Source organism: Medicago sativa, chromosome 1 (genome assembly GCF_051527215.1).
Source record: "Medicago sativa cultivar Bolivia chromosome 1, Bolivia_mono, whole genome shotgun sequence".
Taxonomy (NCBI): domain Eukaryota; kingdom Viridiplantae; phylum Streptophyta; class Magnoliopsida; order Fabales; family Fabaceae; genus Medicago; species Medicago sativa.
In genome coordinates this window covers 10,495,402-10,519,828 of record NC_140749.1, presented here as the reverse complement: position 1 = coordinate 10,519,828, position 24,427 = coordinate 10,495,402, and the positions used below count along the sequence as shown (strand labels likewise).

The window sequence follows — 24,427 nt, the reverse complement described above, 5'->3', positions numbered from 1 at the left end:
AAGTTGTTCCATTTTTTCCAATAAACAAGACAAGAAAAAGGTATAGTGGTGGTTTGGTTGGAGGAGAAAGACAAGTTGACGAGGTCAGTCAGTCAGGGTCAAGTTCCGAGTTCTCATCAATTCATTGCCGTCTCTGAAATCTCTTCCAATTCAATTTTACAACCTCATATAACCCCCTATTTTATCTTCTTCCATCACCTTCTTCAATTTCGATTTCAATTTCAACAACTTTAATCGTAAAAAAAACCATTTTTTCTTCTTCTTATTATCATCATTATCGTATCATGTCTCTGAAAACGTCGAATTCTTCGGAGAAACCGATGCTTCCATTATCGGATCCTCCCAAAAACCAAATCGACGACAAGCTTTTCAAAGGCTCCGCTATGACCAAACGTGGTGCTTACGCTGCCATCTCGTACATGTCCTGCGCTGGTTGGTAACTAACTTTTAACTAACTTCCTTCGTTTTTATTTTATGTTTGTATGAAAAATTTGAAAAGAAGACATAAAGTGGAAATAAATTTATGATTTTATATTTGAAAAATGTGTTTTTTTTTGTGAAAAAAATGAAATGCGGTTTTGAATTTTGGTAATTCATTTTAGTGCTCAATGATTTGAAATAATGTGTATGTTTGTGTATTGTAGTTTTGTTGGTGATGTTCAATAAAGCAGCTCTTTCATCTTATAACTTTCCATCTGCAAATGTAATCACGCTTCTTCAGGTTTGTAATTTCACCACTCTTTTCTTTTTGTATTTCATGCTTGTTATTTTATATCCAACGTTTAGTTCTTATATGTTATGTGGAGTTAAAGGAATGTTTGATATGGTCTGTGTAATATTGGCTCATTGCAATTTATGCTTGACAAAGATGTAGCTGACTTAGGTGGTTTGGACATGCAGAGAGAAGACCTATAGATTTTCTAGTAAGGAGAGTAGATTAGATGTAGGATCGTCAGATCACTAGAGGCAGAGGAAGACCTAGAAAAACTATCAGATAAACTATTAGGAAAGATTTGGAAATTAATGAGTTGGAGCGAAATATGGTTTATAATAGAACATTATGGCATAATTTGATCCATGTAGCCGACCCCACTTAGTGGGAAAAGGCTTGGTTGTTGTTGTATACATATCCATGTGGATCCATCTATAATGATATGTTCATTCACTTCACTGTGAATTATTTATAACCACATGTGTGAGTGTCGTGTGTGTCAGACACTGAGATACACGACACTGCTACATGTTAGAAATCAGACACGCCTTCAATTTGAACTGTCGGTGTTACATACAATTTCGGACATATGTTGTATAACATGGTAAACAAAAAAATTCATACAACAACAAAAAAAAAAACAACCAAAGGCCTATCCCACTAATTGGCGTCGGCTAAATTGATCAAACGACACCATAATGTTCCATCATATATCATATCCCTCTCCAATGCGTTGATGGCCGCCTTTATTTCTTCTCCTCTAGTCTAATCCTACACAAATGTCTAATACTTGTTTGATTTAAAAATTTCTCAAGAGTCCTCGATTCCCTTGACACAAAGTGTAATTTTAGGCATATCCATGCATTATCTTCCTCTTTTGACACTCAATTATCACTTTGATGCTCCTTACTGTTAAGCTGAGTGTATAATTGTTAAGAGGTAAAGTTCTTCAAAATAAGTTATTAGGGAATAGTCAACTTAATGGAAGCAACAGTGCAAGACTTCTTGAAAGAGTTATAATTGCATGCATTTGAGAAGAGACAGAAAGGAATTATATTGACTATAAAAGCTTAGGAGTTAGGATGCTTAGCTTTATCTTTACTATTGACTGCTGAGGCCTTAATATTAACAACCTATTGTTGTGAAGATCCATTTTATCTATTTCATTCATTTTAAAACAGGCTTCTATTTGATGCAGATGGTTTCTTCGTGTTTTTTTCTTTATATATTGAGGCGCTGGAGGATAATTAATTTTACAGCAAGTGAATCTTTACTTATATCAGATAATTCAACAAAATTTGTATCACTCAAGACGTTGAAGCACACTTTTCCTTTAGCCGGAGCATATTTACTTTACATGGTATAAGTCTTTCTTCCACCTTCTTCCCAGTGACAAATTCTTCGTAATTTTTTTTCTTTCCTTTTTAACTATTTTTTTTTTCACCCTTGTACTTCTCCTTAGCTAGTCACCATGGAGGCTGTCCGGGGAGTAAATGTTCCAATGTATACAACTTTGAGGAGGACTACAGTGGTATTTACAATGCTTGTAGAGTTTGTTTTGGTGGGGCAGAGGTATACACACTCGATCGTTTTCAGGTAAATTGCTTCCTCCAATTCTCTCCATTGCATGTTCAAATAAATATTTGTTCACACCTATAGTTTTAGCCACTTATCTAAAATGTTTAATTTGATGTTTGAACTTGGGAGTATTCAACTGCGGTTAAATATTTAGATATGGTTGCAATTTAAGGACCCTTGGACCTTTTCTATCATTTATTTTGGTATATTTAATTTGAGTTGCTGGGATGAAAATGGTCATTAGCAACTTGATGATTATGACCTTCATGAATCAAAATTTCAAAATGCTTAAACTGTTAGACTGATGCACCTCAGTGCTTTTATTACATCTTTAACATGCTCCCTCATATAAGAGTCCTTTAGACTTGAAGCGTGGATGATGAGTAGCCTATTTTTACCATGTGCTGAAATTTAATTATTTAGAAGACAAACATGCTTTTCCGTTGTTTAAGGGGAAATGGATAAATATTCATTGTACGACTTAAACTCATCATCTGATCTATGTAGTTGGCTCAATCTAATGGGAAAAAACATTGTTTGTTGTTGTTGTATTGAGAAATAGAGAAATGAGCCAATATGATTTATGCAATTGGTACATTGGAAATTAACACTTTGTTGATGGTTCCAATATATGAACTTCTAAAAGAAGTCAATCATTTGCATCATGAATAACATAACTAGTTCACCATCGTTTGTGTTAGTTCCCCCTTTGCATTCTTAAATCAGTGAAGTTAAGTTCAAATTGTTTTCTGAATAAGCATAAGCCTGATTCCTTCATTTAACTGAAATTTATAAGGCTGTTATCAGTGTTGGCTTGATTGTGTTTGGTGCGTTTGTTGCGGGAGCTCGAGACTTATCTTTTGACACTTATGGATATTCCGTTGTTTTCTTGGCAAACGTCACCACAGCGATATATCTTGCTACCATAGCCCGCATTGGTAGTATTCCTATTCTCACTCTCTCGTATGAATTTTATACCTTGTTTCCTGGTAAACCTTCACTTTCTTATTTATTCGGCTTTATGTATTTTTCTCAGGAAAAACAAGTGGGCTTAATAGCTTTGGCCTTATGTGGTGCAATGGTAAGCTTGATAGATTTTATTGTGGCTTATTAAACGTTATTATATTCTTTTTTAGTGTAATAGGGTTTCTGACTTGAAATACTTATCTTTTGTATTATAGGTATCCTTTGTGGGCCAGTTTTACTCATCTGGACATTTATTCGCGGAGACTTGAAGACAACAATAGATTTTCCTTATCTCTTTTCACCCGGTTTTCTCGTATGTCCTCTTTAGCCTTTCATCTTCGATAAGTAGTGGTATCTATAATTGGATCTTTCTTGGTAGTTGGCTAAAAAACCTAGATTTTGGAAAGTTAAAAGCAAATAGGACTAGGAGCTTGTGATGCAAGAAGTGTTTGGCATCCATAGTTAGAAGCTTCCCTCTAACTCTTTTGCTTATTCAATGTGACAGTGAGGCTACTATAAAATTAGAGGCTTTACTTCTCTTTGGAAAAAGTGTAGGTTAAACAATCATGTAATTACTAGTATATTTCATTTGTTTTATCTGATAAATTAAATTAGTTTACCAGAAGAAATATATTTCAATGTTTTCTACCATAATTTTCTTTATCCATTAATTTACGCATACTGTATGTTTCTTACATGTTGTTGTACAATATATATGTATGTATGGAACATGGGGTTGAACCTCATAAGTCATAACCCTAAACCTCTCCTTTTTGTGGTTTAATGATTATTCTGATTTTTCTGTTCCCTTTTTCTTGGGCAGGTTATTTTGCTTTTTTCATGCATACTGGCATTCTTCTTGAATTACAGTATATTTCTGAACACAACTCTAAATTCAGCTCTAACACAGACAATTTGTGGTAATATGAAGGTTCGTTCCCTGGCAGTTGCTTTACCTTGCTTAAATAATGCACCTACGATTTACATGAGATGTTTGTGATGATTTCATGTTTAGAGTTGATGTCATAGTTGCTGAATGCAGTTTTTTTGTTGCTTGAATTCTAATTATTATACTGTATTGATGTCTAGGATCTATTTACTATTGGATTTGGCTGGATAATTTTTGGTGGGCTACCATTTGACTTTGTGAGTACTCTCTGCTCTTGTCCTGACTGATTTGGTATTCCAAGTTGAGCTATATTTACTGATTAGAGAATGTGTTGATTTGATTTCAGTGGAATGTAATTGGACAATTTCTTGGATTCACTGGATCTGGTTTATATGCTTACTTTAAGCTCATTGGCAAATAACTTGTTCAAGTTCTCTAGACGAAAATGAAGTCGTTTTCTATGAGGAAAAACCATTTCATTCAGTCATTTAAATGTGGTCATCATGAAACCATCAAAAACTGAGAATCTGGATCAAACTCGGTTCTGTGGAACATGTGATCGACTAAAGTTTAGGAAGTTTTGTTAAATAGTACAAGTTGACGACACAGACATTTTCTTAGGAAGAAGTATAGTCCTACTGTTATGGCTTTAGTGTAATAAAACCTTTATTATTTGATTTTGTAGTATATTTACTCATTGCAAATTGTGAATCTTGTTCATTACTTTCTTTGAAACTGTTAACAAACAACGATTCATCTTTGGAAAGAATTTTCTGGGGAGAATCTATCAATTGATTTCATGATGTCCCAACCATGCACTCTCTTTCTGGTTTCCGAATACCTGTTCAAATGATTATACAAACGGAATGTCCGAGTTATTACTTACTAAATCGAAGACAGAAGAGTATTTTTTTCGCTTGTGTACGTTTGGGTTAGTTCATAATAAGGCATTAGCTGAAAAGCAGTTTTTCAGTTCTGTAATGCATATGCCATTTTAAAAATCCAATTTTTGGAAAGTATATATAGCCTGTTTCGACAATGACAGGATATTCGTTCCGAAAAGAGGGAATTGAGTGTTTCATGGATTTCTTTTTAAAAGTTGTGTAATTTTGACACACGCTTGGTTGATATTGCACATAACACAACAACATAATACAACAACAATATCATAGATATGAGCCAAACAAACTTTTTCATCAACGCCACCCCGATTTCTTTGTATGTCTTGCTAAATCAAACTTTTCCGATTAACATGAACATATCTCACCTAGGTAGTGTCTAACTTGATCGGTCCCTTTGAATTATACTGATAAAATATAGAGAACATGTTCTCACGATGTCGTTGTTCTAAGTGTTTTTAGGTTACACTATATTCTGAAGCTTGTTTATACGATTCATAATATATATTTCGAACGAGTAAAATGAGCGCGAGAAGCTTTGAAGGTGAGAAAAGAAAATCCTTTCTGAAATCTGATAGTGGCTAGGCCCAAGGAAAGGACCAAGCCCAGTCCAGAAAAAGCAAAAAGTAACCGTTGACGGTTTAGTCTAATCATTCTTTCTTTCCCAAAAAAAACTTTTTCTCTTCTTTCAGCTTAAGCAAGCAATATCTATGAACTATGCTAGAGAATCTCCCTAAAACAAACATAACAGAACAGAACAGAACAGAACACTTCCTAAAATGTGTTTATTTTAACCATGCGTGTTGTTTTCTTCCAAGTATCTTTGTCCTCTAATTATTCCTTTTTTATTTTAAACAAAAACTTATTATTATTATTTATTAATTAAAATTAAATTAATTTGGTCACCCTTAATCATCGTATTCAGTTACGCTCTTAAATCACGCTCTCACTTATTTATCACCATTCCACTAAGCTTCTATGGCGGAAACTAGTTTATCATTGATAGTGCCGGACATGAAGAAGAAAGCAACGCTATTTTCATCATCTTCTTCTTCTCCACTCCCCATTTTTTCTACCAAGAGTTTGCTCTACGAGAAGCTTCCTTCCGAACCGTTAAGGCTTTCTGTTCTTAAATTAGACGGAACTTCTTTTGGTAATTTTTTTTATATAATCATCATTTTCGCAGTTTATGTTTTTTTGTTGTTGTTATTATTGTTGATGTTGTTGAAAATGGAATTGTTTTTTGTGTTTTTCAGATGTTCATGTTTCGAAGAATGCGACTATTGCGGAGCTTAAGGATGCTGTGGAAGGTGTTTTTAGTTACATGCCTCAGCATGGTCCTGCCAAAATTTCATGGTATTTCTTCACTCACTATGTCTTTTTTTTTTTTTGTTGCTTTTTTAAGGGAATTTTATTAAATTTTAAATGCATAGATATTTTATTGGGTATGGTTAGATTTGTGGATGGAGATCTATGTTATGTAGTATTGACATTTCACATTGAAGGCGTTTTTGACACCGATACCGTAGTAAAGCGACATATGTAATTTGCATTCGACCACTTCAATTTTTTTAAATTATTATCGGTGTCTACGTGTCATGATTAATATATTTTGTGTATGTGTTTGGTGTTCCATTGATGGGATTGAACATAATGGAATTACAATGTTCCATTTTTTAGACCATTTAAAGGACAAAGATTACCTTAAGTTTTGGTGACATGGGTGTAGGTGTTGTTCTCCACTAAAAATAATTCCATTATAAGACAGTCTTTTTGTCCATATATTGTATTATGTTTTTTTGACAGAGAACAGGATACCACCTAACTGACCTAAGTTTTGTCTTTATTTAAAATAGTGAAATTCATCATTTTATAGACAAATTTCTTTAGCAAAAGTTGTTTAATTTTCCACACTCTGTTGTGTGATTATATATTTGTAATTTTGTGTAAATATATAATTAAAAGTTAATTTTGGATTGTGAAGGCCACATGTTTGGGGGCAGTTTTGCTTATGTTATGATGGACAGAAGCTAGTTACAGAGGATGATTACCTTAAAAATTATGGCGTCAAGGACGGTGACCAGGTTTGAAACTTTAACCTATTGTAACATCCAGTTTGGTCTTAAGCCTTCCCTATGTTTTTAAATACTTTGCTAAATAAATTACTGCATTTGAACTCAAGCCATGTGCTTCTGTAACCATCCAATCTCAAACTCATAATTTGGAGTCCCTACATGTTTTTTTTGACATCTGACATTCTGGTTTATAATTTGTTCTTATGTATATTTCGGAATTGGGAGAAACTAGTATGTGAGGATGAAATACCCCAAGTAGAAGTCTTCTGTAGCATGATTTTAAATTACTGTTGTGTTGGTTATGGTTAAGCTGTGAACCCGTGTATTGCAATAAAATACAGACAACTGCTGCTGATGCGACCGCAATTGCGATTGCAATGCCATTGTGGAGACCATAATCACAGTTATATTGCGGCCTCAATTACGGTCGCGAACGACACTTTAGAACTATGATTTGTAGTGCTTTTGGAAAGTTCTCTGCATTTATTTGTATTTAATTATCCAAAAGATGATCTGAATACACGTAGATAGGAGAAGAAAGCACATTTGTATTGTATGCAATCAATGTTTTTGAAAAACAAAGACCGGTTGTAATTTGTGAATCACTTGACTTTAATCAGGGTAGAGGATAATCTTCCTAGCATTGCAAACGTACTTATAAATCACAAGTCTAAACTAGTTGGTGGCTTGGGTATATAACCTTTGAGATTTGAAGTTTTCTTTTCTAGCATTTTATGGTTTCAGTAATATCTCATCATTGTTAGAACTACTTCACCTTTAGCATGATCACTATAATTTTTTTTTTATCTTTGTTATGCATAGCTTCATTTCATTCGACATGCATCAAATAATTGTGGTGCACGAAGAAAGCGGTCAAAGAAAAGAGTTTTCCATTTGAAACAACACAGGAGGTACAAGTTTTCGAATGATCTCTTTCGTTAATTATAAATATCAAGCTGTTGCGTGCATGACTTAGAAAGCCCATTTGCTATTTGTCAGGTTGCACTAGTAGAGTCATTCCTGTGCCTTGGTTCATGAAGTTCTTGTATGTCAGAAAATTTGTCAAATATAACTGATGAGAGATATAAAAAAGATGTATCTTCACAAATCTTCGTTTAAGCATTTAAAATTTTTGATAGGATTTCAATACAAATGGATGTATGAGTTTGCTCCTTGACTATTTATTTTTTCCTCATCCTTTTAGTACAATCTGACAGAGTCTTTATAGTTGATCCATTAGTTGCTAATGCTATTTTAAATTCTTATGTTTTTAGAGTTTTCTTAGGACTCTTAAGACGCTGACACGTGGATGGTTACCTTTCATTAGTTGTAGGCATACTATATTTGTTGTAGCTTCTCTTTTGCGAATTGCGAGAAATCAATTAATGAAGAAAAAGTATCTTTATTTGTAGTAACCAGTTTCTCTTATCTTCCTCCTTCTTAATCTTAGAACCCTAATTGTCATTGTAACAATAGAGAATTTTCTAACACAATCATAACATAGATTGCAAATTATTACCTTTCCTTCAATTATCATTTAGTAAGGTGCAGCAGATGCTCTTGATATGCATATATCCATTTTAGTCCGTATTAGACATTTGTAAAGTTAATTTGAGAACCTACTGAACAAAATAGCAGATAAAAAAATGAGTGCTTCCAGGAGCACTTTCAAGATGTTTCACAGAAAAGGCTGCATGTGAAGCACCATGACAAGACGTGTTTGAAATAGTGGCAGGTATTCTGAAAACTTTTGCAAAATCATGGTGGCTCACCGTAATTTTGCCAACCCCACCGTGAATCCAAACATAGACTTAAACTGAACGGACAGGTTTATGGCCATAAAGGCTATTCTGAAAATATTTGCAACTCCTAAGATTAATTTGGAAATAAATTCTATAGGAATTAAATTCAAAATGAATGGAGAGTTGAGACGATTTTGACCAAAATTTAAATGTATTTGAAATTAAAAGCTGAACTGGAGCTTTTAATTTTCTACAAGTAACTAATCATACTACTAATGAATATTTTCTTTCAAAGGGTGAGGAGAAATATTGATATGCACACGGTTTAGATAAATATCTCATGCCCTGCATATGATATTGTTCTGCCAAAAAGTCCGATCACTAGTCAGGTGGTATAATTATTTTAAGTGCAGGTCATCGCAAGCAAATTACTGCAAACAGAAAGAAAACCGTGATGCTGATGACGACGACGATGATGATAATGACATTTGTTCTGATGAGGAAGCCTTGGAGAATGCAGAGACCAAGCACCACATTGAAGAAATGCATGTTAGAAAGAACAAGATCACTGGCTTTGTGGGAGAGCTGTTATCATACACACCACTGGCAGTTGTGAGAAAAACTAGAGCTCAAAACCGGATCTCCCCGTCTACAATTTCTAGGTGTTTGATTGGTGGTCTTAGAAAGATCAAAAGGATTGTATGTTTTGGCAGGAGGCAGCAGTATCCTACATGGAGACAGTATTAATAATATTGGGTATGGCTCTGTGACCCCTTGATGTTGACTCATGCAATCAAGTGTGCATGTGAAGTTGTATGGCTGGATTGATACTGGATTGGGATTATTGTGGATATTGCATATTCTCAATCCAGTGATTCTAGTCAATACACAGACGGGTTTGGAGTTGGATTTCTCGACGAAGTATTTACTTAAGCTTTCCAACATTTCAAATAGTCCCACGATAATCTGTACAAAGAAGTATGGTTGGATGTTTTGTTGGTTGAAATATACCTTTTGGAGTCTAGATGTAATTGAATCTAGTGACATCAAATGAATATCAATACACCATACTTTATTGTGTTGGATTATTTTTTGCTGCTATGTTGGAAAGCTACGTTTGAACCGATATTACTATGGCTCTTGTTCTATAATAAACTCTTTGGGCATTTTTGCAACTGTGTTTTCAAGTTTCTAGATAATGTTACTGTTGTTGACTAATAAAATTGTTTAATACAAACCTCTAAAAAAATAGTTTAATACATCTGATTTTGTATTTTATATCATATCTATTCAATAATGTAAGCCGAATGATCTTATGACTCATTGGTACCAATTTCTTGACTACAATAATTATGTGATTCTTGAAGTGCACGTAATGCAAAGCTATGGAAAACGAGTCCATATTTGAAAGTGAGAGTCTATTCTCTTCTACTCTACCAAGCAATCTCTTATGCTACAATAGTCTTCAAAATGGTGAGTACTTGTCTAGAGCCAATGAAATGAATAGAATGGTGTATCGTGTATTTTCGACCAAAAAAAGAATGGAATGGTGGGAAAGTGGAAGGGAGAAATGAATATTCTTGCATATCAATTATTTTCTCTCCACCTGCTGACTTCTCAACGGTACAATTACAAATGACTCCTTGGTTTGCAAGTTACAACTAACCATACCATCAAAAAACATGCATATGCATTTGTTATCATAAATCAAAGTATTCCTCTAGATTTAAATATAACCAAAAAGTAATTATATTTACTACATTCAAATATAAACAAATTCTAATAGCAATTATATTTAATATTAGAGAAATGTTAATGAATGTCCTCAGGACACACTTTAGAGCATCCACATCATATCAGAGTGACATGGATAATTTGAGTTTAAGATATGTAGCAATATGTTTTTAGGTGGTGACGTGTTTTGGTGGGTTTTATCTTCAGGGGTGTTTTTAGGTGGTTATGGTGTACCGTCTATATGCGGCACCATTTGTATCTTGTTTCGTCCATACCTTGCATCTTGCGAGGATGGCGTTTAATAATATTTGCCGATTAAAAAAAAAAAATATGTTTTTTGGTTCCTTTGCACAACCACACCCTTCTTCTGAAATTTTTCATTTAAATATTTGTAAAATTAAAATATGACGGTTCAACATAGACATTCCTTATTTTTCTAATTTTTAAATATATTTCTAACGGCTAGAATTAACAAACCAACTGCTCTATTATTTTTTACCATTCAACTATTTTTCTTTTTTTTGGTGGTGGCCGAGGTTCGAACCCCGGACCTTGCATATTTTATGCATTGTCCTTACCAACCGAGCTAAGCTCACGAGTACATTCATCTATTTTTCTTATTACACCATCCAACAATTTAAATATCAAACATTTTGAACTAAATGTTTAATTCACATCTAGTCTAAATTTGAACTATTTATGTTATATCTTTGTAATTTTTTTCTTCCACACATTTCATTTGTTAATGAACCCCAACCACAATAATTCTTGGTCCAACGTTATGCAAAATGGTGCAAAATAGTAGTTTATTTTAACATTTATGATTTTTTTTTATGTATTTTCTTATAATTTATTTGTGTCTGTCATATGATTATTGTTCCACGACCGTGCAATTTTGATATTAACCTACAAAGAAATATTACCTGACAAATATCTACACTCCCTCAAAAATTTAATTTAGAGGGTGTTTGGTTTGACTTTTAGATGCCCTAGAAGTGTTTTTCAAGTGTCAAAAACAATTTTAACTCTATAAAGTTATGTTTGACATTTTTCTTATTAGAAATCAATTTTGAGAATTAAAAACAATTCTACTTGAAGCTACTATTTATAACTTTTAATTCTAGATTTGATTCTAACATACATATTTATAATTCAATTCATTTTTACATGAATATATCTAAACGCAATTCATTTTAAGTTAGAATCAATTTTACAGAATTAGTTAATTCAAAATCAATTCTTATTAAAACTGAACCAAACATAATTTTCTATTCATCATTTTCTATTCAAACACAAGAACTTAGGATGAAGCTTGTAAATTAAGATACGTTAAGTAGCATGACAAAATGCATAGGGACTTGAGAGAACATTCGCAGTTTGATACGGAACGGAAAGTTTTCGGTTTACTTGCTTCTCACTCTATTTTTTATTTTTTTTAAAGATGCTTCTCCCTCTAATTTTATAAAATAAATTATAACATTACATTTTATTATTATTATTATTATTATTATTATTATTTTTTTTTTTTTTGGTACAATCAAATTAAATTTTTGTATCATAAAAGTCAATTTCTTTGAGCACCTGTTTGAATATTTGAATCAAATCTATATATTTTCAAGTGTTGATTTTTCTTGTCACGTGTAGTTTAGTGATCAGAAATTTCCCTTACATTGTAAGGTGAATACGTGTGATTTAAAAAAAAAATGTTCAACTGAACTAAAATTATAAGGATATTGATGATCTTTTTTCACATGTATCCATTTATTTTATTTTTTTTGGTCAAGCCATGTATCTATTTATATTTTACTTTTTTAGTATTTTATTATGTCATTTTGAAAAAAATAATATTTATATTTTATTATATACCACTTTACAATACCAATAATTACCGATTTTTTTTTCTATATATCGTCCGCCATTACTTTCTCTTTTTTCTATTCTTTTGATCTCTTTTTTCATATCATTAATAAAAGATAAAATCACTCCTACTCTCTTCTTTTAATATAATATTAATTATATTTTTTAATATATGTGTCAATATCACTCATTGCAATGAACATCCATCAACCTTTTAAGAAAATTAATTAACCTCTTTTTTTAACACAAATTTTTTAGGAAAATTGCAATAAATAGTCCAACTGTACATACATCAAGTCATCCGTGTCAACTCAATTGAATAGCCTCGTCACATCAACAGTGAGACTCATCCAATTAAATTACCAGATTACCCTTTCAATTTTCCTTGAATGAAAAATGAAATAAAACTCTCCTTTCTTAAAATTGGATTCCTAGTTCTTTGTTTCTCCAAGATTCCATTTCGATTGTTCCAAAACAAAGGTTGTTTCTTTAACACTCTTTCTATCAACTTTCTTCTATCTTCTTCATGTTTTTTATTCTCGCATAATTTTCTTTTCGTTTTCTGTTAAGTTCTGATTAGTGTTCAGTTGATGTGAATTTTTTTCCAATGTTTTTCATTATTTTGAACTTTGATTTTGTAAAATTGTTGATTGAAAATGATTAATTTTGCATGTTTTTGTAATATATCTATGATTATGTGAAGATTGAGTAGAGTTTGATTGTGCTGATGATAGCTTAATTTACTGTAATGTTATGCATGTATCTGTTGACTTTCTTGTTGGTGGTTGATGAGGGAACAAGTGATTGGTTTTTGTTTCTTTGATAAAAATGAATGATGGGCCTCTCTCAATTGCTTAAAAAATTCTTTTTTTGAGGGGTGTTTATTTAGGCATTAAAGGGTAGCATCATATAGGATTTGAGTTCAGGTGCTAGACATGCTTGACATGATTGTTTGAAATCTTGTATTTGTTACTTCTTAGAGTGGAAAAGATAGTTTTTTTAAGCTCAGTTTAGTTTAACGATCATAGAAGTAGTAATGCACTAGATCCATCAGAATCTGCAGTTAAGCGTGTTTGGCCGAGGGATGGGTGACCTCCTGGGAAGTCCTTGTGTTGCACTTCATCCCTCCATTTTTTGCCATGTGATGTTTCTACACTATCTTTTTATTTAAAGAAGGGGGAAATGTCTTTCGGGATTGTAAACATGGGTATCAATGGCGGTCCTTTGTTTGCATTTTATTTTTTTATTACATTCATATTTGATTTGTTATGCTTTTGTATCTTTACTTGATATCACTTCATAGGTTTTGCTATTGTAGTTTTGATATATGGTTGAGTGTTAAGTTTATTTGGGGTGGCATGTTTGAAGATAGTAATTTGTTGACTTCTCAATTTATTTTGTATTTACATATTTATTCCGAGGCAAGAAAAATGTTATATTTGTTAAGAGAATAATGCAAATTCGTCGAGATGTCTGCTTGTAGAAATAAGTCAATGAAGATGTATTTGGTTTGTTGTTGCTCAGACAACAAGGCTTGCAAAATTGTTACTTGTAAACACCTTTTCTTTATTATGTATTTTTGTGGTTACTTCAACTAGAAGTGAACTGCTGTATGCATGTGCATGCATGTTCCTAAGCTCAATGTTAATAACGTTTGAATAATTGTCCTGTGATCTTTGAAATTTTCTGAACTATATAATGAGTATTACAACCTTAGATTCAGGAATGTCTAGAGAAGTCATGGCTTCTTCATCAGCTGCTTCTTTTGATTATGAGATTTTGGATAAAGATACCGACGTCCCTAAAACTGCTGCTGTTCCGACCAATCGCGCAAGTCCATGGATTGAACCTGAACCTTTGAAACTTCAGCACCGAATTGGTCGAGGACCCTTTGGTGATGTTTGGCTTGCAACTCTTCATCAGTCAACTGAAGATTATGATGAGCACCATGAAGTTGCTGCTAAGATGTTACATCCAATCAAAGAGGATCATGTGAAGATTGTATTGAAGAAATTCAATGAATTATGCTTGAAGTGCCAAGGAGTTTCTAGTGTTTGCTGGTTACATGGAATTTCAATGTTAAATGGAAGGGTTAGATTTGGACTGTGCATTTATTTCAATGTATAGGATATTGTTTGCTACCCTTTTGACTTCTATCAAGCTAACACATTTGTTTGTATTCACAGATCTGCATCATTATGAAATTGTATGACGGTTCAATTGGTGACAAGTTGGCTAGACTAAGAGATGGATGGATCTCATTACCTGATGTTTTGAGGTGATGTGTTTTCAGAAAAACATGCTTATCTTTAACTTATATAGCATAGGGAAAATTACTGGTCAATACTAAGGATGTGTTGGTCGTTAATGGCAGGTATGGGATCGATCTGGCTCAAGGCATTCTAGAGCTTCACGCTAAAGGGATCCTTGTTCTCAACCTTAAACCATGTAATGTTCTTCTCAATGACAACGATCAAGCGATTTTGGGAGACGTTGGTATTCCCAATCTTTTGCTTGGCTCTTCATTCGTTAGCTCAGATATTGCTCAGAGGCTTGGAAGTCCTAATTACATGGCTCCAGAACAATGGAAACCAGAGGTCAGAGGCCCTATGTCATTTGAAACGGATTCATGGGGATTCGGATGCACCGTTGTTGAAATGTTGACTGGTAGTCAACCTTGGTATGGATGTCCTGTTGGTGAAATATACGGATCAGTTGTCGAAAAGCATGAAAAGCTGCATATCCCAAGTGGCCTTCCTTCTCCCATTGAGAATATCCTTGGTGCATGTTTTGAGTATGATTTGAGGAATCGACCTTCAATGGTAGATATTCTGCGCGTCTTTAAAAGGTTTGTATGCAGATGTATCAATCTGAAGCCATTTTTTTTTCCTGATGCCGATTCTTGTTTAATTTAGCATGTAGTTTCAATTTTCAATTATCACTTCACATTGGAGAAAAATACTTCACATGAAAACTTCTTAGATTCTTTAAAAGAAATTTCTGTAGTAATGAGTTATGATCATGACCGATTATTGGTGAACCTGTACCTGTCCTGTGAATATTCCAAGATTGGGTAGGTCTGTTGTAGGACTAGAGCTCAAGGTTAAATGAAAGCCTTCTAGATTAGCTGTATTCCTGTGATGTATTATCTTGGGAAGTGTTTACATTTTGGCTTCCTCTGATCCAGGATAATGTCTGTACCTGAAAGAACTAAATCAATAAGCATGAAGCTGTTTGTGCACGAGCATGGTTATCTTTTTAGTTAATATCTATTTATCTTCATGCAGATAAGAAATAATTTATGTTGAATATTACTTTATTCTTATTCATTCTGCCTATGTTGCAGGTCACTGAATGAACTGGCTAATGATGGAGGAGGATGGAGATATCAAGGAAACATGAAAGTAATTCCAAAATCAGGCAGCACTGACTACACCGAGTGGTTCCTCTCAAAGGATCAACTTCAGGTGGGTGACATGGTCCGATCCAGAAAGCCTCCCAACTCATGCAAATCTCAAAACATGAATGTCCCAGACGGAACTGTCGTTGGCTTAGAACGTACTGCAGATTATGGATTTGTTCTAGTGAGGGTCCACGGTATTCATGACCCTATAAGAATTCATACATCGACTCTTGAACGCGTCACGAATGGCCTGGCAGCTGGTGATTGGGTACGCTTGAAAGATGAAAAGGAAAAGCACTCACCGGTGGGGATTCTACATTCCATCAATCGCAATGACGGTAGAGCTTCTGTTGGATTTATTGGGCTGCAAACTCTCTGGAATGGAAATCCTTCAGAACTCGAAATGGCAGAATCATTCTGCGTGGGCCAGTTTGTTAGGCCAAAAGAGAATGTGTTAAGCCCTCGATTCGAATGGCGTCGTAAAAGGGGAGGGGCCTCTGCTACTGGTAGGATTTCATGGATACTACCAAATGGGTGTTTGGTTGTCAAGTTTCCAGGGATGGTGAGTTTTGGGAATGAATCAAACACCTTGGCCGATCCTTCCGAGGTTGAAGTTGTTGATTTTAACACTTGTCCTGGGATGGTAGAAAAGTATCAACATGTTGAGGATCATCACTGGGCTGTAAGACCTGTTCTAGTTGTACTAGGCATATTTACAGCTTTGAAACTAGGCATATTAGTTGGAAACAAAGTGAAAAGGTGCAAGAGGTTCAATGCAAAAGAAAGCAAAAACCAATATGTTGAAGGTCAAAACAACAGTCCTACAAGGATTATAACCCATGGCAACACAACATGGGGGGTTCCTTCAGTTGCTAATATCCTTTTTAAAGATGGTGCTTAACACTTCATATTAAGTGACTAATGCGTTCATCTTCTTCTAATCATTAGCTAGTGTTTGAACTGGTGAACCAATTCTATCAGCTGTACTTTCACACTAGTTTGAAGTTGAATAACATTAGTTGAAAATGGTAATTATACATAAATGATGTAAGTTCTGACTCTGAATGAATCTAGAAGTTGTAAATATCCTTTAAAGGATTAGCTCTGTATATATAGTTTCAACATATGCTTTACAATGTCTTTATTGATGATTTCATGACGCCGTATTTGTCATCAAAATTATAGTGTCAACATATCATTTCTCAATTCTTTTACATTGTTTATCTATTGAAACTCAATGAACAGATTAATGTTTTTTTGACAAGAATATACAATTTAGCATAAAAGCGTTATAATTTTTACAAAGTATAATAATATAGCACTCAATATTCTATGGTGAGCTGTGTATGTTGTCCATCGTGTTCGTGGCCATGAAATGCCTTCAAACTTGAGACCTACACGTTGTCCAAACTGAACCATTTACAAACCAGCCAAGGCCCATCCTCCACCATCTCACCAGTGGCACCATGAGAACGAAGTTAACACGTGAATCAATGAATACGAGAACAAAGCTCTCGCCAGTTAATAATCTGTTGAACTAAGAATAATGATGTTATTTACTATTACTCTGCGAACATGTGACAAAACGTGATTGGTCTATTTTCAATGATACCGTGCATGTGTTCTGCCAAGTAACTGATCAGAGCAAGTTCACCCTGTAAAAAGCTTACACATACCATTGTGCAAATTGTACGCAATTATAGAGCAGCAGAAGTCATTGCTTTGGATAGAAACCAGAGTAGTTGAATGCAGAAAAATAGAGCGTATTTTTTCATCATTTATTTTGTCATATACACTAGTGGAATGGAGAAAAACTATCTAAAACTGAGAAAATATTTGTTGTCAAAAACAAATACACTCTGAATGTAACTAGTACAACAGAGTAAGTTTCCACCTGCACAAATACATGACAGATACAATCACTATACATATCTCCGCAAACAAAGTGAATATCTTATAACCTACTTTTTGTGGTTAACCTTGCAATGCCTTTTAGCCAAATAGATTACAACATACAAATACAACGTTCCTCTGTGACGTGGCGTCCTTTAACATGTCTTTTAGCTTGCAGCAGCAAGACCTGCATCCATCACAAGCTGCTCTGTCAATGCCGAGAGTCGAGCAACTCCTGCTTTTACCACAGCCAAACAGTCAATGCAATTGATATTTGTGATTAAATTGAGGTTAATATCATTGTTGTTTTGCATGAGACTGATATAGCTATCAGCTTCAACGCTCGGCATGGCCTTGTTCAAAAGTTGTTGACTCATTTCTGCAAGTTTCTGTAGAGTGCTAGTTGCAGCTTCAACTTCATCTTCAAGCTGAGCTGCCTCAAGCTGAAGCTTCTCAATTGCCAAGTCATCCATAGTTTTCTCGCCGATTCTCTCCTGCGTCATAGCATACACCATTTTATGATCATTAGCATCTTCTGTAGCCATGTCCTTTGCTTTTCTCAACTCTTCCTCTTTTGCATCCAATCTTGCAAGAGTCATTTTAAGCTCCTCATCTTTTATTGTTAGAGCTCTCTGTGCAGCAAGAACTTCCATCTCCTTTGTTTTCAAGTTTTCCTTGGTCAACTCAAGCACATTCTCCAGCCGTTTTTGTTGCCAACTCAATTCACTAGTAGGGTCCTCCGAAAGTGGCATCATTAATTGATCACCCAATTCATTTAGTGGTATTGATGAATTGATGTCTTCATTCTTAATGGAAGCAACAAGTTTGTTTGTGAGATCTAAAACTCGTTCAACCACAGTTTCGGCCTCGAAAGCCTTCAGGCTTGTATTATTCAACTTATTTTGGATTACCTTCACATGGTCATCTTTCTCCCTTAACATATTGGTTGCTTCAATAAGCTGTGTTTCTTTATCATTCATAAGCATCTTAAGATCAGAGATTTCCTGGTTTAGTTCCACCAGCATCTTCCTAGCACTTGAAAGTTCCAAGTCTTTCTCCTCCAAGAGAGACTGAAGAGAAGCCTTTTCAGTTTTCAATTCCTGGATTTGTAGCTTAGCATCAACAAGCTCTGACTCTTTGACATCAAGAAGGGCACTTTTTTCCTTAAATTCAGCACTTTTTATATCTAATTCCTCTTGAAGCGAAGCCATTTCTTGGACAGCCTGCTCCAAAGAAGCTCTTTCTTTCTTCAGCTCCTCCTGTAACTTCTTCATAAGCTCCTTCTCTACGGACAAATCCTGTTCGAGTTCTTTATTCAAAGCTTCTGCGACCCTAAGTTTTGTTCTTTCGTTCTCCACTTCTATTTGGGCATCTTTCAAATTTTCCATGTACAACATGACACTTTCCCTTTGGTCTGCAAGTTCAGCCAGCTGCTGTTCCAACAACCCTTCTTGTACTTGCATTTTGTACCTAGAAGATGCAAGCGATTGCTGAGACGAAACTAATTCAGACCTGACATCACTGAGAAGCTTCTTCACCCTTCTGAAATTCTCTAGCGTTTCACTACTCTCCTGTGCATGCCTTGAAGCCTCCTCTTCCAGTCTCTTGAGTTCCTCTTGTGTTAACAACCACTCCATCGTGTGCTTTTCCAAAGAGGCCTCTGCAACCTTGAGTTTTTCTCCTTCAACATCCCTCGCAGCCACGGATAGACGTAGTTCTTCTTCTCTTTGTCGTACAACACTCCGTAATTCTAGAAGCTCAATTTCTTGTTTCTTCACGATCTCATTTGCTTCACTCAGAAGCTGAACCTTTTGTCTAAGCTCAGAATCAACATAAGCAGCTTCTTCACTCTTCTTAGCCAAACCAATCTTCATTTTCTCCATCTCTTCTTCCTTCAAAGACAGCGCATCCCGTAAACCATCAATCTCACTATCACGATCCCTAAGCCGGAGCTTCATTTCCTCTATCTGTCCAGCTTGAGAAACCAAACTAGCCGTCGCCTCCTTCATCTCATCTTCAAGCCTCTCATACTTCTCGCGAGCAGCTTTAATTTCACTCTCTTGGCGCTCTAATTCCTCTTTCGCATCCTTCAGCTTTCCATTCTCCAACAAAACAGTTCTCTCCACTTCCTGTAAATGATCCTCCTTCTCCTTCAATTCCATGAGCGCAGACAAAAGATCCGACTCAAAATCACGAAGATCTGGTTCCTCTCCTATCATCCGGTTGTCCAACTTTTGTGTCTGCTCAAACAATCTCTCGAGAAGCCTAGCAGATTCTGGCGCTCCATAATTGTTAAAACTAGGTCTATTGTCATTCAACACTGATTTAACACTAACACCATTCCTTAACCAACGACCTTTTCTTCCTTGAGTCACAACAAAATTGATTTGGCTACGAAGCTTCCTATTGTACCTAAGAGAGCACAACAACTGCACACACAAACAAAACCATTCCAAATCATGATCCGATCAATATTCATCATTCATATTCCAACCCTACTCATCAAACTTGCATTAAAAAACTTTGATTAGTCACTAATCTCGTCAAATTTCCATAAGTTATACATAATATAGAACCTAAAAGCACAATAAATTCACAGAAAAAACACAGCCATTCCACATCTCACAATTCACCAATTTTGCTTTAAAATATTGATTATACACTCATTAATCCCTTCGAACAGTGAGATGTGGAATGACTGAATTGATTTTGACATGTTTGGTTGCTCTCGAGCATACTTTAATTTGCTGCAAGAATTGATTCTAGAATTAATTTTTACACTTGAACTCATTTTTTAGGTGAATATATCCAAACAAAAACACCACTTTACCTTCAATTTTTTACAGAATCAAATTTTACAAAATCAATTCAGTCAAAATCAATTTTTGTCACGGGAGATCCAAAACACCAACTGAAGTAACAGCAATAGTATTAATTTTACATTTTATTTTTCCAATTTTTTTAGTTGAATTTTTGCACAAATCTTAACAAGACTATTGAATGAATCTACAACATCAATAAATACAATGAAGCAAAATAGAGAATCAAATTTTGTTATAAAATTTACAGCAAGTATTCATTAATTAATAACTAATTCAGTTGAGATTCAAATAGATTATACAAATAAAGTAGCCGTAAATCACAGTCCGTAACAGAAACAGTATTAATATGAAGAAAAAAAAATCATAAATTTTTGCACAAAAATCTTAAGAAAAGCGTTAAATCTACGATTATAAACAGCGTGCATAAAAAATAACGAAGGAAACAGAAAAAACAAAAGGTATATAATATAGAAAAAGAGGAACGAAGTAACAAACCTGAGAGTAGGAAGGAGAAGAGGTAGGACGAAGAGAAGATGCAGAGAAAGTCATAGCAATAGCGAATAAGGTGCAAAATGCATTTACAGAAGGAAGAAGAAGATTCCAGAAACAATAGCACGCTAGCGTTGGTTAGAGAAGAAGAAAAAGAAACGTTGAATAATAATAATAAAGAGAAAAAAAGATGTCGATGGAGGGAGGGAAAAGTTATGGTGAACGATTATTACAGAAAAAGAAAAAAGAAGAGCCACAAAAGTTTAATAGTAGTAGTAATTAAGAAGAAAAAGTTTTGTTTGAGAGGTAGAAGAAGAATTCTCAGGTGACGGTCTTGGATAGAAATGAGTAAAACCTGACGTGTCCCTCCTGCTCACCAAAAAGCCATTCATCACTTTGTACAAACAAATAATTTGTCATATTTACGTTATCCCTTTCTCACCTCAAATAATTAACACATGCATATTTTATTTATATTTTAATCTCACTTACCACGTTAATTTTTTGATTAAAAATAAATGATATTCATTTATTCAAATTGGTAGAGCACGTCGATACAATGCAAATTTGTTAAAAACAAAAATGATGAATCGGCAAACAAACTCATAACATCCATGTTATTAACATAAAACGATAAAGTATAAAAGTCTACCCATACAACTGTATTCAAATCTCCGGAATATCCATGTCTCCAAATCTATACTGGATCAAAGTCACAATCTAAACCGAATAAATACATGAACGAAACAAGAAAGATAAACAATGTCACACAAAGACGACGTACAAAACAACGTCGCACTAAGACGACGAAATCACGAAAGAAAAACGAGATAGATATGAAAATAACTTATTTCAATAAAAGGGAAAGAGAAAAACGAGTTAGGATGATTTCGGGTAAAAAATTGACCATAAATCATACCTCTTTAGTAGTTGACGGAGACGAAACTAGAGTTTTGGCGACAACTCACCAAAAAGATGGGGAAGAGAGAGAAAAGAACGTGACATGTGTTTAACTTACCACCTGTGAAGCCCCGATACTTCAAAATGGATGACGTACCGTATCTCCTGCGTATCCTGCACCGATACCTGCCCGATACTTCCCGATACGTATCCGGAGAGTATCCAAATATTAAATTTTATTTTTTAAAAAAATAATTATCCGATACTTCCCGATACATCCCGATACGCACGGATACTTGTGTTTTTTTTATATTATTTTGATTTCTGTTTTTTTTTAAAAAATAAGAATAAAAACATTATATTACTATAATATATATACATTTCATTTATCTTTCTTTGGTGTCAGTACGACCCACACCACACCACACAAACAATTGCATCTCCCCCTTTCTAAAAAATTAGGGTTTCAACTTTTTCTTCCAAAGTGGTCGCCGTCCACTTTGGCCACTGTTGAACTACTCGACCATTTTCTTGTCAAGGAAAGAAGATGGATATAAGAAAGGACAATCAAGAATGTGGGACATTAGTAGAGATGCGCATGAACCGCTTGATGATGTTGGAATTAAGTTAGCAGAGTTGTCTTTGGATGAACCGGATTTGGAAGCTGATTTGTATCTTGATGATGGGAATGGAGGAGAGGAGATGTAAAAGTTAGTTACATGTTAGTGTTAACTCTTAGCATTCTTTTTTGGATATAGTGCTTCTTTTTTGGATCGATATAGTATAACACTAACAATGTTCCTTTTGGATATAGTGTAGCATTGATGTATAGCACTGATGGTGCTCTTTTTTGTATATATTGCATATGTAATTGACTAATGACCACACTCTTAATCGTCAATATTATTTATATTTATGTTAATGTGCTACGAGCCTGGTTTCTTGTGTTTGTTAATATATTTGCATATTAAAAAAATGGTTATAATTATATTGTACATTTAACTATATAATTTTTTTTATTAACGTATCTCAGCCGTATCGTATCTTGATTTTTGAAATTTTTCCGTATCGGCGTATCGGTGCAGTATCGTATCTGTATCGTATCTCGTATCTGGGCTTCACAGCTTACCACACTAATGTCATGTGGAATCTAATACTTCCACCAACATTACATTAATCTAAGTGAAATTGAACTTGTCTTTTAAACAAGATCATGGATTTAAATTAAGAGGGTCAAAAATATGTGGTCGAAAGGAGTGATTTACTAAATATATTTAGATGATTTAAGTTGATGTATAACACTAATAACTTGGTATAGGAGATCTAACTAAAAAAAAAAAAAACTTGGTATAGGAGATATATTTCTTCTAATAAAATTATCTTTACAATAAAGTGACAAAATAAATATTCATATATTTTCTTTGAAATGTAATGATCTCAAACCTTTTTTAATGATATTTAAGTTAATAAAATGTAATTTTTATAACTACAAAATATCAGATAAACCAAGAGTAGGGTTTTTTGTTTTATAAATTACATGACCACTTAAATTATTGCTTTTTCTTGTCTGAACTTAAAACCTAACCCATCCACATATACGGCAGTTAACAAATTTCGACCATAAACTAGTTTAATGAGGAAGAAGTAAATTATGTGAACCCAATTGAGTTTACAAAATATATGGTGACCAATTTGAATGTGGAAATTGGTCGACGTTAAGAAAAACCATAGTCCTAACACGTGTAGTTGTAATTCCACCAATCCGTTGACGTTGGTTTGGCTTGCTCTACACTTTCCCTTGTGTTCTAGTGGTTGTAATTGTAACACTGTGGATATGGATTGTTTGTGGATATATGGATATGAATAAGCATGTGTAATATTGCATTTATTAATATTGTAATTATCTTGTGTGGAGCTATCATATTCATAGGACGAGAAAAGAAAGAAAAAGAGGCCAGGGTTCTTGGACTTGGACCCTATGCCACCTTGTTGTCCATGTTCAATTTTGCGGGTAAGGATTTTCCAGCAAAAGCCATTAGAAATATTCTGAAATACCATGTCATTGTCTTTATATAAGTCGGTTAAATCATTAAAGATTGGTCTTAGTACCATATTTGAGGGTGTAATTCTCGAACGGTTTTCTACAGTGCAGTAGTTAATCGAACAGTTGTAGCTGGACTTGTTTTATCCTGGAGGCGGTGTGGTTGATAGTCTGCCTTGCACAATTTTGGGCAGTGCCACGAAACGTCTTAAAGAGAGTGACCTGGTCGTGACTCAACCTAGTAACAACTTCGGTAGATAAAAAAATTTGGAAATTCAAATACTTACAATTTGGAAATCCTAAAACAACAATTTTAAGACGTTTCTTTATGTTATGTCTACCGAAGAAGTTACTTATTGAGATTAAGTTGTCCCTAAATATAAAAAGGATAAATCAAGCTATAGAAATACATCTTTTGACTGAAATG

General features: G+C 34.2%; 4 protein-coding genes across 6 annotated transcripts; 3 read left to right on the top strand and 1 right to left on the bottom strand.

The window, feature by feature from the left end:
* On the top strand, positions 1-4,959 carry LOC146952545 (Nucleotide/sugar transporter family protein). Its single transcript, XM_085703034.1, has 10 exons — positions 1-432; positions 645-721; positions 1,911-2,072; positions 2,175-2,308; positions 3,098-3,228; positions 3,327-3,371; positions 3,472-3,569; positions 4,080-4,187; positions 4,346-4,402; positions 4,492-4,959. The coding sequence occupies exons 1-10, from the start codon at positions 285-287 to the stop codon at positions 4,564-4,566; spliced, it is 1,035 nt and encodes a 344-aa protein (XP_085559160.1). The 5' UTR covers positions 1-284; the 3' UTR covers positions 4,567-4,959.
* Positions 4,960-5,689: 730 nt separating this feature from the next.
* On the top strand, positions 5,690-10,036 carry LOC146952544 (uncharacterized). Its single transcript, XM_085703025.1, has 5 exons — positions 5,690-6,197; positions 6,301-6,400; positions 7,029-7,128; positions 7,942-8,030; positions 9,275-10,036. The coding sequence occupies exons 1-5, from the start codon at positions 6,023-6,025 to the stop codon at positions 9,606-9,608; spliced, it is 798 nt and encodes a 265-aa protein (XP_085559151.1). The 5' UTR covers positions 5,690-6,022; the 3' UTR covers positions 9,609-10,036.
* A 2,849-nt stretch (positions 10,037-12,885) lies between these two features.
* LOC146952543 (Protein kinase superfamily protein) lies at positions 12,886-17,034 on the top strand. Of its 3 annotated transcripts, none has more exons than XM_085703008.1 (5): positions 12,886-12,932; positions 14,176-14,543; positions 14,639-14,730; positions 14,827-15,300; positions 15,799-17,034. In XM_085703008.1, exons 2-5 carry the CDS (start codon positions 14,178-14,180, stop codon positions 16,754-16,756), a joined length of 1,890 nt encoding a protein of 629 aa, XP_085559134.1. In that variant the 5' UTR covers positions 12,886-12,932; positions 14,176-14,177; the 3' UTR covers positions 16,757-17,034. The 3 variants fall into 3 exon arrangements, with proteins under 3 accessions (XP_085559134.1, XP_085559127.1, XP_085559139.1); XM_085703001.1 differs by having other exon boundaries at positions 14,170-14,543; XM_085703013.1 differs by lacking the exon at positions 12,886-12,932 and having other exon boundaries at positions 13,391-14,543.
* Positions 17,035-17,597: 563 nt separating this feature from the next.
* Positions 17,598-21,367, bottom strand: LOC146952542 (Myosin heavy chain-related protein). The gene is made up of 2 exons (XM_085702987.1): positions 21,066-21,367; positions 17,598-20,177 (listed from the first exon to the last, which is right to left on the bottom strand). Exons 1-2 carry the CDS (start codon positions 21,117-21,119, stop codon positions 17,916-17,918), a joined length of 2,316 nt encoding a protein of 771 aa, XP_085559113.1. The 5' UTR covers positions 21,120-21,367; the 3' UTR covers positions 17,598-17,915.
* Positions 21,368-24,427: the final 3,060 nt, after the last annotated feature.